The 18,529-nt window shown below is 43.5% G+C and overlaps 2 protein-coding genes across 6 annotated transcripts in view; one reads left to right on the forward strand and one right to left on the reverse strand.

The window, feature by feature from the left end:
- fabp3 (fatty acid binding protein 3, muscle and heart) overlaps window positions 1-12,001 on the forward strand; it is a 26,757-nt gene extending 14,756 nt beyond the window's left edge. For all 3 annotated transcript variants that reach the window (XM_070547543.1, XM_054745294.2, XM_015973888.3), the window contains exons 2-5: window positions 8,269-8,398; window positions 9,633-9,805; window positions 11,437-11,538; window positions 11,614-12,001. In XM_070547543.1, coding sequence (XP_070403644.1) covers window positions 8,326-8,398; window positions 9,633-9,805; window positions 11,437-11,538; window positions 11,614-11,667 — 402 coding nt within the window. In that variant the 5' untranslated portion in view covers window positions 8,269-8,325 and the 3' untranslated portion in view covers window positions 11,668-12,001. The remainder of the gene's footprint in view (window positions 1-8,268; window positions 8,399-9,632; window positions 9,806-11,436; window positions 11,539-11,613) is intronic.
- A 3,643-nt stretch (window positions 12,002-15,644) lies between these two features.
- Window positions 15,645-18,523, reverse strand: zcchc17 (zinc finger, CCHC domain containing 17). Of its 3 annotated transcripts, none has more exons than XM_015973885.3 (8): window positions 18,472-18,523; window positions 18,235-18,296; window positions 17,516-17,663; window positions 16,791-16,891; window positions 16,599-16,690; window positions 16,398-16,498; window positions 16,168-16,310; window positions 15,645-15,962 (listed from the first exon to the last, which is right to left on the reverse strand). In XM_015973885.3, the coding sequence occupies exons 3-8, from the start codon at window positions 17,652-17,654 to the stop codon at window positions 15,786-15,788; spliced, it is 753 nt and encodes a 250-aa protein (XP_015829371.3). In that variant the 5' UTR covers window positions 17,655-17,663; window positions 18,235-18,296; window positions 18,472-18,523; the 3' UTR covers window positions 15,645-15,785. The 3 variants fall into 3 exon arrangements, with proteins under 3 accessions (XP_015829371.3, XP_015829372.3, XP_070403642.1); XM_015973886.3 differs by having other exon boundaries at window positions 18,235-18,278; window positions 18,472-18,517; XM_070547541.1 differs by lacking the exon at window positions 18,472-18,523 and having other exon boundaries at window positions 18,235-18,468.
- Window positions 18,524-18,529: the final 6 nt, after the last annotated feature.

An 18,529-nucleotide genomic window follows, 5' to 3' on the forward strand; every position in this document is an offset into this window, starting at 1 on the left:
GTACAGCGTCACAGCACGACAAACCAGTCTTTGGATAGTCTCCAGGTAAAAAGCGACAGGTGTTTCACAGCGTCAAAAAGGGGACCCTCCTTGGGTCAGCGAGCTCAGCTTTTATTCTGAAGGAACCGTTGCTTGTTGGTAAAACCAACAGATTTTTCCCAGCTTGATGGTTCTCAGCTTAAAAGAGAAGTACAGATGGCCTGTCCGTACTTCACTTAACATGCGGTGAACTTCATGGGATCTTGAGAACTGAACTTAAGATGGCGTTGGAACAGTTTTATTAATCTGGATGTTTTTGATTCTGGACGAATCAAAGCTGACAGATTAAACACCACAGAGACTGCCACGCTTCAGACGTGAAGGTTCTTTTTGGATCAGTACAGCAATGTGTCATGTGATTATTTACCTTAGTGTATCAGTGTGTCTAGTGGACTAGATTAAGTCATATTACTTATTAAAACTTATTAATCATAATATTGTGATTTCACAGATCGGTCACATTGTATTATTGACTAACAGTTGTTTTGATTAGCTTTATTGAAAATAGAGTTCTTTGATTTAATGAAAGAAAAGAGTCTCTTCATCTTCTGTCTTCATTGCTGGAACGTAAACAGTTTAGAAGTGAATGCATGACCTTGAGGCTGTTTCATGCACTCTGGCGCCGTGTCAAAGGAACTGTGGAAAAGGTTGAAAAACCTTGGAGGAATAGCTCCTTCATCACGTTACATGGTAGACTACCATTTGCAGTAGTTCAGGCTAGCTTTAGCAGTACCTTAAACTAACATTAGCAATAGCTTGGAAATCCCAACTTCTGAGTAGGAAAATTCAAATGAAACGTCCCCCAAAGTAGAACCTCCCAGTCGCAAACTCAGAATAATTTCAGAACTCTGACCTCGACATCCAAAATGGCAGCTCTCTGTATCAACAACAGTAATTTTTGGGTGATATTTGTTTATTTTACAAAACACACTTATAATAGTGCATTTAGAACCAATGTTACATCCAGAATCTAAGATGAACGTAATAAAAGTTTTGTTTGGATGTTGAACGTACAGCTTAAGCCTATGTTGTTAAGAGGAATGTACAAAAAATCAATCAATCAATCAAATTTTATTTCTAAAGCGCTTTTCAAACAAAGTGTTATTCAAAGTGCTTTACAAAATGACCCCAGATTCCCATAACAGGTTAAAAACATTAACAAACATATGCAATCACACGCACACACACACACACAGACTCACACACACACACGAGTAAAAATTATATTAGGCTGAGTCCAGATGAGCCAAGTATGGTAAGGCAAGGAAACGCCATCAGAGGAGCCGTCTGTCCCGGCAGCATCAGGTCTTCCACACTAAGTCAGGGCGCTCAGAGGAGGGGGAGCACAGACCCCCACCTATAGAGCGCCCAGGAAGCTACAGTCGACCACCGCTCCCGGGGCAGAGGGCCCCCACAGAGGAAAAATGGCTACTTGGGAGGTTGTACATCGCCATATTGGAACTCTGACTTCTCCGACTACGATAACCAGAACGCGGTTAACTCGGGTGTGACTATTTCCAGTTCCGACTTCCGAGGCAAATCTAACACGCCATCAGGCTACCATTAGCAGTAGTTCAGGCTAGCTTTAGCAGTAGCTCAAACTCACATTAGCAGTAGTCCAGGCTAACAGTAGGAGCAGCTGAGGCTAGTCTTAGCAGTAGCCCAGGCTAGCCCTCTGTAGGTATCATCTCTATAGCTTTAACCATCTCAGGCTAAAAGTTTAGATAAAAGGACGAACAACTAAGTCCTTCAGGGGTACTTCATGAAATACGTATGTGGAGTAACCAGGTAGGTAGCTTTTAACGTTGCTAATCTGCAACGCCGCCTCCAGAGGGTTAATATATAGGGAGCATCATGGGTCCCCGGAAGAATGAAAAAATGAATGAAAGTCAATGGGGCTACAAACTTTTCTAATATGCTTTGCCTTACGCCCTGGATCACACTGGCGGGGCAAACCAGTCTTTCCATAAGGAGCCTAAGTCTCCTCCCTTTCCAGTCGGTTCATGGGTCCCCGGAAGAACGCTAAAACAAATGCAAGTCAACGAGACTAATAACGCTATTTTCTAATCCTCGTTGCCTTACGCCCTGGATCACACATATGTTGTACTGCAATTTAAATGAAAAGTAATGATGAGCGTTTCAACCACGCCAGCCACGTCCTTTGTGATTTATCGGCTTGTAAATGTTCATAATTAGCATGACTACACACCAGAAATCGACACGTCGCAAATGTGATGTCACCACAGACTCTCCTCTCCCCTAGCGTAGCTGCTACTTACCACATGACCAGATTTATAGCGGTTCTTTCCTCCTGTGGGAAGTTGCTGAACTTACAGCCCTTTTCTCTCAGTTTTCTCCGTGTCTGATTCGATGACGTCACTTTGGTGAAGCGCATTTGTAGTCCTGGGCTTATTTTCACTCAAAACCTAAAATATCGTTCCCCCCTTTCGGAAATAAGCGCGTTCTTGGTATCAAAATGTGTCTTTAAAATTCACTGACATCATATGTGAAATCCATGGCACAAAACAAGCGTAGTTAGAAAATAGCGTTGTTAGCCCCGTTGACTTGCATTCACTTTTTTGTTCTTCTGGGGACCCGTGGCGCAGAAGTGACTTAGGCTCCATATTGTCACCATTGAAGTGGGTTGAGACATGCTATCTAGGCTTATGATGTGTTTGACCAGTTTTCAGTTCTATTTATTTAATCTTAGGCCTAGTCCACACGTAGCCGGGGTTTTTTGAAAACGAATATCCGCCCCTCCAAAAACTTGCATCCACACCACCACGTATTAAAAACAAACTCTGTCCACACGTACCCGGATAAATACGTTGTTAAGGATATGCCAGACCTGTAGGCGGCAGTACTTCCCCCGTTCTTAACCTCGTTCTTCGTCTGTGGTCTTCCGCAAGGAGCAGTAATTCCGCTTGCAAAAACAAACAAGCAGAAAGCGCTTGGACAATTGATGGATCGGGTAGTGACAGTGCGCAGCTCTGAGGGCATCCATGATGTCGGCTAGTGTAAACACAGGTCGCACACGTGATGTCAGCATTTTTTGTCACGGAAAGTGACGTTGCGGACCTTAAAACTCCGGTTTTGTCTGTCCACACGCAGACACCCAAAACGGAGAAAACGCAGATCTTCACTTTGGCCGGAGTTTTTAAAAAGATCCGTTTTCGTGTGAAAAAACTCCGTTTTCGTGTGGATGACAGGCCAAGACGTAGAAAAATATCTACGTTTTGGCAGATCTCCGGCTACGTGTGGACAGGGCCTTAATTGTTATTTCACCCTGTATAAGTAAATATGCAGTATACTGTGGATAATAAATACTGAAGACTTTAAAAAAATCTTTCTCTCACTTAAATACGAACATCTATGTTGCTGATGATCAGGACTCAGTTTCATCACGTTCCAAGTTCTTTCTCAGAACTAACCATGTCTCTGTGGCCACTACAGCATCACTACTTTACATTGGAAAGCAGGTCAGAGACAGTATGGGCTTCTTGGTGTGCTACATTAGACACGCCTAGCTGCCTGTTTTCAATAACAACAAGATAAATGGTCTTAAACTTTGGAACACCTTGACGTCTTCAAAACATCGTTCAGGTTAAGTTCCAGAATTTTTGCTTTTTAACTGAGATTGTGACATTTTAGCTGCGTCCTGGTTCTGGATTTAAAAGGGTTTCATTCACAAATTCGGCTTTAACAAGAACTTTTCAGGCTCTCCAGATCTGTGTGGATCCGTGTGCTGGGATTAAGAACAGCTCGGCTACATAAACAAACGGCTTATTTTGATTCTAATGTTGCTTTAATCAGATTGTACAGGGTGTTTCGTGGTTGCTTTACATATGCAGTTTCTTGGAAAACTAAACAGAAATGCATTAGTGTGTTTCTCATCAGCCCTGCCTTTGTGGTGTAATGGTTTAATTTACATGTTATTTAATGAGCCATAAGACATAAGATTCCATAGTGAATATGAAATCAACCTTATGGATCTGTGGGTACTGTTTAACCAGAAGACTGGAACTTTTTATTGCAGGGATTATGTAACAACCTTGTATTCACTCAGAGACAACAGAAGAGAGAGAGTCAAGTTTAAAAGTTTAAACATTTATTACTAAACAAATTAAACTAGACTAATTTAAACACTAAATGTATGGTGTAACTAAGGTGAATGAGACAGAATGGTGTAGTGTGGAATGTGGCTCAGAACCAGCAAATCTGAAGAAACGATTAGTTCTGGTGGGAACTGAAGGTGATGTCATCGCGCTAAGCTTTGGTTAGGAGATTCATAAACATATTGGTGTATATTGGTGAGGCCATGGAGAAAGACTATCGATCGGCTCCAAAGAGGTTCTGGCAAACTGTCCGGCGCCTCAGGAGAGGAAGGCAGCAACTCGCTCACACTGTTTACAGTGGGGATGGAGAGCTGCTGACTTCAACTGAGGCTATAGTCGGACGGTGGAAGGAATACTTTGAGGAGCTCCTCAATCCCACCAATGCGCATTCCGAGGAGGAACCAGAGCTGGGAGGCCTGGGGATGGACTATCCGATCTCGGGGGCAGAAGTTGCTGAGGTAGTCAAACAACTACACAGCGGCGGAGCCCCGGGGGCGGATGAGGTTCGTCCTGGGTATCTCAAGGCTATGGATGTTGTAGGGCTGTCATGGTTGACACGTCTCTACAACATTGCGTGGTCATCGGGGGCAGTTCCTAGGGAGTGGCAGACCGGGGTGGTGGTCCCCATCTTTAAGAAGGGTGACCTGAGGGTGTGTTCCAACTATAGGGGGATCACACTCCTCAGCCTCCCTGGAAAGGTCTACTCCAAGGTACTGGAGAGGAGGGTCCGATCGATAGTTGAATCTCAGATAGAGGAGGAGCAATGTGGTTTTCGTCCTGGCCGTGGAACTGTGGACCAGCTCTATACCCTTGCAAGGGTGATGGAGGGGGCATGGGAGTTTGCCCAACCAATCCACATGTGTTTTATGGATTTGGAGAAGGCTTATGACCGTGTCCCCAGGGGCACCCTGTGGGGGACGCTCCAGGAGTATGGGGTGGGTGGCTTTCTGTTAAGGGCCATTCAGTCCCTTTACCAGAGGAGCGTGAGTTTGGTCCGCATAGCCGGTAGTAAGTCGGACCTGTTCCCAGTGAGGGTTGGACTCCGCCAGGGCTGCCCTTTGTCACCGTTTCTGTTCATCACTTTTATGGACAGAATTTCTAGACGCAGCCGTGGTGTGTAGTGTGTCGAGTTTGGTGGCAGGAGAATCTCGTCTCTGCTTTTTGCGGATGATGTGGTCCTCCTAGCTTCATCCAGCTCTGACCTTCAGCTCTTGCTGGGTAGGTTCGCGGCCGAGTGTGAAGCGGCTGGGATGAGGATCAGCACCTCCAAATCTGAGACCATGGTTCTCGACCGGGAAAGGGTGGCTTGCCAACTCCGGGTCGGGGGAGTGGTCCTACCTCAAGTGGAGGAGTTTAAGTATCTCGGGGTCTTGTTCACGAGTGAGGGTAGGAGGGATCGGGAGATCGACAGGCGGATTGGTTCGGCGTCTGCAGTGATGCAGACGCTGAGCCGATCTGTCGTGGGGAAGAGGGAGCTGAGCCAGAAAGCCAGGCTCTCGATTTACCGGTCGATCTACGTCCCAATCCTCACCTACGGTCATGAGCTTTGGGTAATGACCGAAAGAACGAGATCGCGGATACAAGCGGCCGAAATGAGTTTCCTCCGTAGGGTGGCCGGGCTCAGCCTTAGAGATAGGGTGAGGAGCTCGGACATTCGGGAGGGACTCGGAGTAGAACCGCTGCTCCTCCGGATCGAAAGGAGCCAGTTGAGGTGGTTTGGGCATCTGGTCAGGATGCCTCCTGGACGCCTCCCCGGGGAGGTGTTTCGGGCATGTCCTGCCGGCAGAAGGCCCCCGGGGCGACCCAGGACACGTTGGAGAGGTTATATCTCCAATCTGGTCCGGGAACGCCTTGGGGTCCTGCCGGAGGAGCTGGTGGACAAGGCCGGGGAGAGGACGGCCTGGAGCTCCCTAGTTGGGATGCTGCCCCCGCGACCCGGACCCGGATAAGCGGAGGAAGACGACGACGATAAACATATTCAACGCCATTTGTCGGTCTACGTACCCTTAGCGGAAGTCCCCTTCTAGATCAGGAGGTGTAGAGGTCCAGCTTGACCTTTGTGGAGACGAAGCCTGCAGAAACAGCCGACCACCAGTCTTGAGATACTTCCGGGTCACGACAGTTTATCGGCATCTAACAAGACCCAAAACAGGGTCGTGATGGTTCAGCTTTTATTCTGAAAGGAACCGTTGCAGCAGCTGGAACAGCAACAGATTTTATCCAGCTTGTGGTTGGTTCTTTCGGCTGAAGAGGAAAGTTACGGATCGGCCGCTCTGACAACTTCTCTAGATTGCTTTGAACTGGTGTTAAAGATGACGTGGGCATAGTTTTATACTTCGGATGTTTTGGTTTATGGTCGAATGAAAAGATGACAGATTTACCAAACACCACCAAAACCCCGCCTCCGTCAGATCTGGCAGATTCTGATTGGATCAGTAAAAGCAATGTGTCGTCTCTTATCGCAACGTGAGATCAGTCCTATTGGAAACATTTAAAGTCATATTACTTATTATTTTCTATAGGATTATAATAAAGTAATTAATATTTTGATTTCACAGATTGGTCACATCTTATTATTGACTAACACTTTGTTTGATTAGCTTTATTAAAATAGAGTTCTTTGATTTATTAAAAGGAGAGAGTCCATTCTTCATTCTTCTCTTGGGCTGGAAAGGAAGCAGTTTAGAAGCAAATGCATGAGACCTTGAGGCCATATCTCATGCAGACTAGTTCTGTGTCAGAGGAGAGGGGGAAATGACTTTTGGTGGAAAACAGTCATTTCATTCTGTTACGGTGAAGATGTTTCCCAGTTCTTGTTCTGTTAAAAAATGAAGCTAAAATATCCCGACTGCAGGCTGTTTAGTAGCCACAGCAGATTTACTGAAAAGACAACTGAGTGAGAGCTTAAATTTTCCCAAACAATTCCCAAAAAGTTTCTGTGCTACATTTTTCCAAAAATGTTATAAAAAAATACTAAACAACAACAAAAAACTTTTTGCATATTAGATGTCAGCCATCTTTCTCTGTGCAGGAGAGCTTCATACGAATGAGTTTGTGCCTGAATGCAAAACAAACACAAGTTGTGCTCCTTTGTAAATTCATCACAAGAGTAACACTTAAATCTTCCCAAAAACAACCCCTATCCTCATCCACGTGAGTGAGCGTGCCCTACCCCCATGAACTGGCGTGCGTGTTAGTACCTGTACACAAACATTACCAGATGGTGGTCAGTGCAAACCAAACAGAAGCAGGCGAAAACCACAGAGGAGAGGAGAGCATCAGGCATTTGTCACCCCTCTGCAGAAAAAATCAGTTGTTGCCTTCCTCCTCCTCCTCCTCCTCCTCCTCCATCCCCTCACACTCACTTCCTACTGTAAGGCGTTCAGATCCAGACACGAGAACATGCAGAGAAATTCATGTGCAGTGATCCCTCGTTTATCGCGGTAGATGCGTTCCAGACTTGGCCGCGACAGGTGAAGATCCGCGAAGTAGGGACGCCATATTTACAGTATTTATTTAACAGGTACGTATTCAGTATTCAGACTTTTAAAACCCTCCCTTTACATAGTACTGTTAACAAACCACCCTTTAATGTACAGAACACTTAATCTAAAACAGGCACTAGTATTAAAATGTTAGAATATTAAAGTAAATAAAAAGATAAAGATCGTTACTGTACTCACCATGAAAGAAGTTAAAATTTTTTTACTTGTTTTTTTTATAGTTTTATTACAAAAAGTGCATTTTATGATGAAATTGATGAAAAAACAGGAATTTCTTGATATTTCGCATAGAAAAATACCGCGAATCGGCGAATTTCCCTTGAATAAGGCTCCAAAGAAAAAATCCGCAAAGTCGTGAATCTGCGATAAACGAACCGCGCAGTAGCGAGGGATCACTGTATGCTTTATTTCTATGGAAGTCATCTTAAAATCACATGGTCTCTCCGCCTGCCTCCACCCGTCCTCCCTCCTCCTCAGCACTCTGATGACATCACGAACAGCCGGTGTGTTTTCAGCCAGTAGGAATGCAGAATGGGCCTGTGCTGCTGACTAAACTCTGTCTGCCTGCTCTCCCTCCTCTCTCAGTCTGACGCTCCTCTGCTTTGCTGCAGCACACACCCTCACACACAAGGCTCTTCTCGCCCTCGTTTCTCCCGCCGCTTGCAAACATGGTCGATGCTTTCGTGGGCACATGGAACCTCAAGGAGAGTGAGAAGTTTGATGACTACATGAAGGAGCTGGGTAAAGATTTATTCATGTTTTTGCACAGATAATGTGTGCGTGCATGTGTGTGTGTGTGTGTGTGTGTGTGTGTGTGTAACTGGAGAGGATGCAGTGCTGCATGTGAGCACATGTGACAGAAAAGCTGAGGCGAGATAAAAGTCTGTATGGACATTTTTAAGTAGCTGCTGATGGAGATGTTGGGTGGGATCTTAAAGTCTCAAGAAAGGAGGAACCAAAAGAGAGGATTTGGAAGAAACTGAAAGAGAGAGAGAGTTTGATTCAAGAGAAATCTGCAAGAGAAGATGGAAGACCAGAGGGGGAGGAAAAAAAGAGGAAGAATGGTAGACCGCATGGCCCGGGAGCTGGGAAGGAGGGAGGGGCTCTTCTTTAGCACAGAAAAGAAAACCCCAACTGTGAAAGACTGAATGGCCGATGACTGGTGCACGCACACACACACACACACACACACACCCCACACATTGTTGCAACCTCTGAAAGCTGCTCATTGTTTGAGGCTTCGGGAGGGGTTGAAGTCTAAAAAGACCAGACACCGTGGGGCAATCTTGATGACAGCGTGGCTTCCAGTCGCCCCACCATAAGGACAGGTGCAACAGCGTTTACAGCTATCTGCATGCGTGACACATTTATGGGCCCATCTCTGACCCGTCAGCGCCTTGTCGCCATGGAAACCGGAGGCCCCCCCCCAACCTCTTGACCCCAATACTCCCAAGGATCGCCGACTCGCTTCCACAAAGCAGTACCTGTTCCTGGGAAGAGAACGGAGTGGGTTCTCCTGTTTGGTGGGAAAGGTTGTGAGTCAATATTGCCTAACAAATGGAACAGCCTTGATCCCTTGAGCACACACACACACACACACCTACCTTTATCCTTAAAGCCAAGTCATCATGCTCAGGCAGGTCAACAGGACTCTGCAGTGTTTGAAGAACATGCTGCAGGCCTGATAGCAAGCAGATCAAACATGGTGCCAAGAGAAGGTGACCGCAGGCAAGCCCACAGTTCCCGCTTCAACCTCGTATAAACAGATCCCACGGTAATTTATCTAAGAGTTCAGCACCAGTGATAGGTTGAAAAGGTCTGTTTTGGATCTCTTTTAGAAGATTTTATTGGATTTGGTTTCTTTTTGGAACTCGGAGCAAACGTGTTCTCAAACCATCAGTACCCCCACGACATTTTAGATCTCGACACTTCCAAGCTTAAGTTGAATTTATAACCTTGTTGCATGTGTCTACAGGTGTGGGCTTTGCCACACGTAAGGTGGGCAACTTGACCAAACCCACGACCATTATCTCTGTGGACGGGGACACGGTGACAGTGAAGACACAGAGCGCCATTAAGAACACGGAGCTTTCCTTCAAACTGGGAGAGGAGTTTGATGAGACCACAGCCGATGACAGGAAGGTTAAGGTGAGGCCATTTGACAAAAGCACATCCAGAGGTTGGCCAATTAGAAGAACCAGGCTAAACAGTACATCATGCAGACCCAAGCTGTAGATTAAATCGTTTAATGAACACCAGATTCCCCTTTCAGGGAGTTTTGTTTGAAGAAAGCCGTTGTTGCATAATCAGCGCGCACAGAAAGTGCTACTACATGTATTACGGTAGTAAAGACTCACACCGATGATGTCATGAACTGTTGTCTTATCATAAGATTATGTTAAACCTTTATGTCAACAAGGAGAAAAACAATAAAAATGTTTTTTTATGTTAGATTTTATTAACTTTTTTATCCAAACAGTTAGCCCGAGCTACTGCTAATGCTAGCTTGAGCTACTGCTAACATCCCTGTTAGACAAGAGGAAAACAACAACGAAGAATGCTGAAGCACCCACATATTAGGATTTACTAATATGGACACGCACACACACACACACACACGCGTGCGCGCACACACACACACACACACACAGGAAGGGAGACAAAACATATTTTTTAGCTTTGGAAAGTGTCATAGACCCATCAAGGTAAACTGACCAATCAGCTAAAATCAATTATTAAAAATAAATTAATATTCATGTTCTGGTTCAAAGGGCGGAGCAAACCAGTCTTTCCATAAGGAGCCTAAGTCTCCTCGCTTTCCGGTCGGTTCATGGGTCCCCGGAAGAACGATAAAACCAATGCAAGTCAACGGGGCTAATTTTCTAATCCTCGTTGCCTTACGCCCTGGATCACACATATGTTGTACTGCAATTTAAATGAAAAGTAATGATGGGTGTTTCAACCACGCCAGCCACGTCCTTTGTGATTTATCGGCTTGTAAAAGTTTGTAATTAGCATGACTACACACCAGAAATCGGCACGTCACATATGTGACGTCACCACGTAATCTCCTCTCCCCTAGCGTAGCTGCTACTTACCACATGACCAGATTTATGGTGGTTCTTTCCTCCTGTGGGAAGTTGCTGAACGTACAGCCATTTTCTCTCAGTTTTCTCCGTGTCTGGTTCGATGACGTCACTTTGGCGAAGCGCATTTGTAGTCTGGACTTATTTTCACTCAAAACCTAAAATATTGCTTCCCCGTTCAAAAATAAGAGCGTTCTTAGTATCAAAATGTGTCTTTAAAATTCACAGACATCATGTGTGAAATCCATGGCACAAAACAAGCGGAATTAGAAAATAGCGTTGTTAGCCCTGTTTCCTTTTTTCATTCTTCGTGATGCGGAAGTAGGTGGGTGTGACTTAGGCTCCCTATTGTGGGGTGTTTGGGCATTAATCGGGGCTCCTGAACCATTTTGAGCCCCAGCAAAGTTTCTTCTGCTATACGGCGTCTCAAAAAGCAGATTCCAACTGTAAAAGTATTTTCCAGGAAACCTGTAACATCTCTAAAAGACACTGTTATTTTAGCATAGCCATGCTAAGCTAAAGGCTAATGCACCAGCTCATCTTGCTTTGGTTCCTACAGTTTTCCTGCTGCATTAAGGTTGAAATTATGCAGCATATTTGAAGCTTTAGCTCAACGCTCACGGTGTAACAGGTTTTACAGGTTCAGGCGAGGGTTTTCTGCAGCAGCACTGACTGTATGTCTCTGACTCAAAGTCCATAGTGAAAATCGAGGATGGCAAGATGGTGCACGTGCAGAAGTGGGACGGCAAGGAGACCAGTCTGGTTAGGGAAGTCGATGGAGACAAGCTCACACTGGTGAGTAGCGCTAGAACGCACACGTTTGACATCTTCACCAGAGAGCTTGTTTGTTTACATGTTGTGTTTCTGCAGACGCTAACAATCGGGGAGGTTGTGTCCAAGCGTCACTATGAGAAGGCAGTGTAAAAAACCCTCTGACCTGCATCAGCTGAAGCCCCAAAACTCCTTTAACACAACTCAGACGCAAGGCAAACTCCCCGTCTGGCTGCTGGCTACCTCCAGTGTCGCCCTCTGACTGTACTTTCAGTATTATTGTTACTGCTGACCTTGACACCAGGCCTTTTATCCCAAGAAACACTGAGGAAATTCCAATGATTTGTTGTTGTTTTTGTTTTTTTAAATAAAAACTCCTGATCTTTTGGGTGAAATGTATTTTGGTTGGTGTCTAACGTGACACTGGGCAGCTTTGGAAATCAAAACGTTTCTTTGTTGAGAAATAAAAATGTTGCCGCTGGCAAAAGGGTCGAATGTTTCTTTCTGCAGTTTGGACAGCGTTTCTGTCCGAGTCACGGTCAGTCGCACGGCTCTGGACGTCAAGTGTGACGTCAGGTGGAGTTAATAACTACCACTGTGTGTGTGTGTGTGTTTGATTTGGCTGCGCAGTAGGAACGTTCAGTAAAAGCTGGTACCAGGTGTGAGGGCGAGGCGTCCTCTACTCATGAAGTAGGTGAGATCTAATTTTATTTCATGTCACGAGTTGCAGCGAGCAGGGTGTGGGGTAAAAGAGGTGAAAGGTCGTGGGAGGAGAAAGTTCATGCTGTTAAGTTAGTGTCCATCTATTTTCTGTGACGCTTCGCGCACACACACACACACACACACACACACACACAAAAGCGCTGGTTATCTGCATGTTTCCTGACAGGACCTAGTACGAATCATTTGTTGGTCTCCGTCCCGGACCAGGACTCACTGCAGCCGTCCAGTCCACATTTATGTGAGATCTCCAGCTGGAATGTGGGAAAACACAGGCTATCGACTCCTGCTGGCAGCATTCTGCATTGATTCACAAGCTACAACAGCCAAACTCATTTACCGGACTATTTTCAACATGGATTTCACATGCAGATGCTGTCCAGTGTCCTCGTTAGGAAGCTCCAGGTCGCTTTCTACGGGTTTTCCTGGCACACCCCGCTGGTAGGAGACTCAGAACCTGCTGCATGGATTAAATGTCTTCTTTGGCCTGAGGAGGACAGATCTGAAGACGGATAGTCTGCCAGTTCTTCCTCGTTGTTCTGAACCAGTTAGTTTTGTGTCATTATTCCAGACTTTTCACATGGCACCTCGAAATTAACTTTTTGTGCTTTTCTTTCGATAAATGAGTGAATCAATGTCTAAATTCTGCAGGTCTTTAAAGATCTTTTAGTGCTGCCATGTCAGTCTCTACAGCTTCTGTTCCAAATGTTAAAAATACCCATCAGTCTGATTTCTGTCTGAATTTTATTTGCCTAAATCAAGCTATTACAAAAGTCCCCGTTTGTGACATCACAAACAGGGACTTTGCTTAATATGATTGAGGCAGGTGGAATGGCGACGTGAAGGAGCTGTACCATGTCCAATAAGCGAATGAGTAGGGATGGGTACCTTTGACATTTGAATCGATCCGGTACTAATTCCCGGTACCTACGACTCGATACCGGTACCGGTACCAATTTTCGATGCTTTTGAGTGTTTAGTATTTTTAATTCTCTTTTATAATTAAATATATTTTTTTCTCAATATATAACCATATTTGATAAATATCACGATAAATAACATTCAACTGTTTGTATTTTAACATCGTCCTTGTAGTTTTATAAGCTGATAATTAAACTGAAGCAAACATCTTTACTGTGAACTAAATTTACTGTGTATCTTCATTCCTTTTACCGTCCTTTTTCAATTGATTTTTCCTACTGGGAAGTTAGAATTTCCGAGGAGAAAGCGAACGCACCATTAGCTGATAACAACGGTGGCAATGGAAGCTAACATACCAAGCTAACGTTATCTTAAACAGTTTATTTAACTGCTGGAGCAGATTAAAACGATGATGCCGCACACTTAGATCGTTGTCACTGGTTTCATCTTCACCCAAACACCCGTCACATTTAGTAAAGTGAAGCCAAACTTTAGAGCGCGTTCATGTTCTTCTAGTCGGAATTTCGGAGTTCCGAGGAGAAAGCGAACGCACCATTAGTGAAATGGAAGCTAACAAATCATGCTAACGTTATCTTACATTTTATTTACCTACCGGAGCTGCTCTGTTTACAACTGGCTCGCAGCGATCGATGACATAACGCTCTTGCGCATGCGCAGCTGTCTAGGCAAGTTCTCGTTGTGAAGGACGGGTACCGAAACGAGGCACCGTTTCAAATGAAGTGAATCGGTGCTCAGTCGCTACTGTGGAATTCGGTCGGTACATTAAAAAGTACCGAATTCGGTACCCATCCCTACGAATGAAAGACACGCAAGTACTTTTAAAGCATTCCAACCCAAGGGGACGAAACACAATACAGCCATGTAACCCGGAACTTTAAAGGGTTAAATAATGTTTTATGTTTCTGTCGCAAACATGAACTAGCTTGGCTCAGGAGTTAGCTTGGGTAGAGGAATCATGAATGTGACACTTAATCATCCATTCTTACTGTAATAAATGCCTAGCCAATCAGGGCGAGGGTGGGCGTGGCCTACAGCGGCTTGTCCCCTTTAAAGTGACAGCGCCTTGAAACAGCTCATTCTGGAAGGTACTGAAAATGTCAAGAATAGTGTTTTTGTGCAAAAACCTACATTTACATGTTTAGTATCGACCAGAAAAACATAACTTTAAAATAGTCATAATGTATCTTCTTCAAATATCCCTCTGGGATTAATAAAGTATTTTTGAAATAAATTCAAATAGAATAAAAAAAAATACTCAACTTATTTCTGTAAATCTTGACACTTTTCTCTGATTTAAATCAAATATATTGCTAATAGGGTTTTTAAAGATGCATTCATACAAAAATAAAATTTAATTTTTTACAAGCATCAGTTAAATAAATTCTGGTACTGAAGGGATTCATAACAGTAGAGCAGATTTTAGACCAATATCTGTAGAACGAAGCAGTCTCGTGATTTCTGTTTGAAGGTTTTATTAAAAAAAAAATTCCAGTGGTTCATGAGATGATTACCAAAGCGCACACCAGCAGAAACAGCGTTTTGTTGAAGGAAACAGTTTAAATGTCTATAATTTAAGAGCTTTCTAATTTCTAGCAAATTTAAAACAAAATTAATTTTAGCTCAATGTCTGAGTCGTGGGGAAAAAAAACAAAAACATCACAAAATAAACCATACAATTATGTTTTTACCTTTAACATGATCCTGGTTCTTAGAGCTTATGACAAAACATGGACAATTTCCCTTTTTTTCCAACAAGAACTTAATTTTCCCTAAAATCTTTTAATTTACCAAGATCTATTAGGAAATTCTAACTGGAAGCTGATATCCGACATGTACTGATTTCAAATTCGACTGAAATAGCCCTTCTGCTGTTTGAATGATGCACAAACACACAAAATGTTGAAATTCTGGTTGAGCGGCCTCCTCGGCGTCCTGCAGCTGGATCCCAGTGGTGCAAACGGGAGAAGCCGGGGCGGAGAGGAAGATTCCTGGGAGTCAAGCTGGAACAGTTTCAGATTGCTGCATCTGGAACTAATCTGTCGATCTCTGGAGGCCCGAGCCTCCACAGCAAATCCTCCGACACGACCTCATCCTAATCTGCCGCAGAGGTTCAGAGTTTGTGAAAACCAACCCAACCCTGGGCTGTTGCTCTGGCCCTTTAAGTACATTAAAGCAACACCCTAGCTTTAAGGTGTTTGAAGAAAGGAGTCGGGAGGCGTTTTGTTACCTTTACTGAAGAAAACACACCGACCTACTGTCAACGGTGCACAACCCTCAGGCTGTCACGATCATCCCGTCGTGCCGCTTTACACTTCCTGTTTGTGGCTGCCTCCTTTGTCACGTTTTCTCCCGCGAAGCAGAAACCAGATCGCTGTAAACTACACCCTCTGTTTCAGGAGGGGGGGGGGGGGGTGTAGCTTACATGTATTTCATTACAGAAGATGTGTAGAGTCAGAGGTTACTACAGGTCACAGGTGTACAGCAGCTTCTATTAGAATGACCGACATTTAGACAGTTTAGAATAATGGAAATAAAACTGGAAGTCACTCAGTCCATTTCCCTGTGTGTGTGTGTGTGTGTGTGTGTGTGTGTGTGTGTGTGTGTGCGTCTCAGCTGTGTTTGTGTAATTTCTCCTTTTTGTGCTTCTTCTTCTTTTTGTCCTGTTTTTCCAGACTACTGCTGTGGCGTCTCCTCTTAGCTTTACCGTCCCCGCCGCTGCTGCTGCTGCCGTCGCTCTCCGACTCTTTCCTCTCTCTCTTTGTCTTCTTCTTCTTCATTTTCTTTTCCTGCAGCACAAAAAAACACACACACAAAAAACCCATCTTTGTGACTGCACAGGTATCAGAGAAACGGTTTCACTACCTTAAACTACGTCACCATTATTCTAATAAATCAGCAGAAAAATCAAAGTTTGGCTTTTCTAAACATCTTCTCCTGAAACCACGGACATGCGAGGACACATGAGAGCGTGCCAAGTTGGTTTGTAATCACCTTCTTCTTCTTTTTCTTTTTCTCTGAATCTTGCTGAGGTGCTGCTGCCGACGTCTGCTGCCTCAGCGGCTCTTCGTCGTCCTCTTCAGGAACGAGGGCGTACTGCAACCCCGGAGCCGAGAAACAGTCCTTAGTAAAGTGGCCTGAAAGACGTAAAGAGTTAATACGCAAACCTTAAGTAAATAAAATATGTTTTGAAGTGAAATCTGTTTTCATCTGTAGTTTAGTACCTTTGCAGCCACATTTTGAACATGTGGTGTTGAGTACGGCCTCCAGTGTGATCCTGTTGCTGCCCTGATCTCTAAACTGCCTTCGCCGCCTTGCATCCTGCCTGCAAACACACACACACACACACACACACACACACACACACACACGACTATAACAGGTCTGTTAAAAACACACACTCATACACAAATGTAGACACTCACTCCGCTTGAACATTGTTGGGGTCCAGGTCCCTCCCTGTCCCTTGATTGACAGCTTTCATTGAGAAGGACAACTTCACCTTCTCACCCTGAATCTGAGAGTCAGAGGGCAGAATTTTTATTTGCTGCAGATTCAAAGTAAGCATGTGTGTGTGTGTGTGTGCGCGTGTGTGTGTGTGTGTGTGTGCGCGTTACCTCCCGTCCGATGACTTTAATCCACACCTGTTCCCCAACATCCACAATCTCTGAGGCACTTTCAACCCTAGAGGCAGACATCTCGCTCACATGTACCAAACCTGTGTGTGTGTGTGTGTGTGTGTGTGTGTGTGTGTGTGTGTGAGAGAGAGAGAGAGAGAGAGAGCAAAGAAAGAGAGAGGATTTTTAGTGTGCCTCAATGGATTTCAGACAAAAACAGTTGAGCCAAAATGACCTGAAACACAAATAGATTCTTGTTTAGATGATCTGAGATCTAAACATTTCCTTAAATTTAATTTAACTTAATATTAAGACCTGAATAATACATAAAAAGCACCTATATTTTGATAATAAATACTCAAATTAGAACCCAAACCTTTTATCTTTTTTCCATCTAGTGGCAAAATATTTTAGGGCAACCACTAAAATTAGAATTTATCATCAGAGATAATGAAGTATAAAAAGTTTGGGACAAACTTCTTCCTATTTTAGCCGTTGATGCTTCCCAGTGCTGCATCTGCTACTAAAATTATAATATATGGTATTAAATGAAAACGTTTTTTTTAAATAAAAAATATAAAGTTAGCTGTAGTCATCTAATATCTCCTATTTTTCTTTTTACAGATCCATTACTGCTTTAAAGGACTCACTTCACTCAGCTGGTTAATATTACTAATACTGGTATTTCATTTTTAAAGATTACAAGCTCTCAGCCTTCTACCAACCTTCCTTCCTGTAACCAGGCAGTCGAACAAAAGCTCCATATGTTTGCACTGAAACCACCTCTCCCTTGGCGATGCTGTACATCGGAGGCAGACCATCCAGCCCGGCTGGTTCTCGACTCGAGCGGTCACGGTTGGACATCGTCTCAATCTGGGCAAACAGTTGGAGGATTAAATATATTTCAATTCAATAACACAACACAGATAAAAGACGAAAGACGAGGAAAAGTTAAAGAAACCCAAAATAAAAGCAATATTGTTCCTTTTACAAAGTAACAGAATAAATTTAAGTATTTATATTGTGAATAAAAATTATTAAATAAAAATCCATAAAACTACTTTCTACGACAACTATTATGTTTTCACAAGTCAGGAGTAGGCAATAAATCAAGTTCAGTTGAAGTTATCCTTCAATTAAAATGTTTTTTCTTCGTTTTCATTAAGAATTAAGCTCAAATAACCCAGTTTAATAATATTAAAACTAGACTAAAAAGACCAGCCATGGTCTAAATTTTATTTAAACGGTAACTGCATATTTTCTAACACTCCATACATGTGAAACAGACTGAGAACCAAACACAAAAAAATAAATAAAAACAAAGAACACAGACAAAAATTGCAGCTGTCAGATTTAAAGAAACTAGGCTAATCTCAAAAACGAACAAATAGAATTATTAATATTGTAAATCAGTTTTAATTTTCAAAACATGGATTTATCTTACCTCAAACTTCACTTTCCATTACATTAATTCGAGCGGAGTAAAAACTATAGGAGACAATATCTCTGGAAACATGAACAGGATAAACGCAACACGAGCATTGGTGTTTACATAAAACCCTCTAACCTATTCCTGTTAAACTGCTCTATGATACATTAGTAAACCAGACAATTGTGCTATAATTAATATATTTTGCGTAATGTGACTCTAACTCTTAAGAAATAAAAATAATTGCAATACCTTTTCCACCGACTAAACTGTGCTAGTTATACTTCCAGGTCAAATTGACGCCAGGAAG

Source organism: Nothobranchius furzeri, chromosome 19, assembly GCF_043380555.1.
Source record: "Nothobranchius furzeri strain GRZ-AD chromosome 19, NfurGRZ-RIMD1, whole genome shotgun sequence".
Lineage (NCBI taxonomy): Eukaryota > Metazoa > Chordata > Actinopteri > Cyprinodontiformes > Nothobranchiidae > Nothobranchius > Nothobranchius furzeri.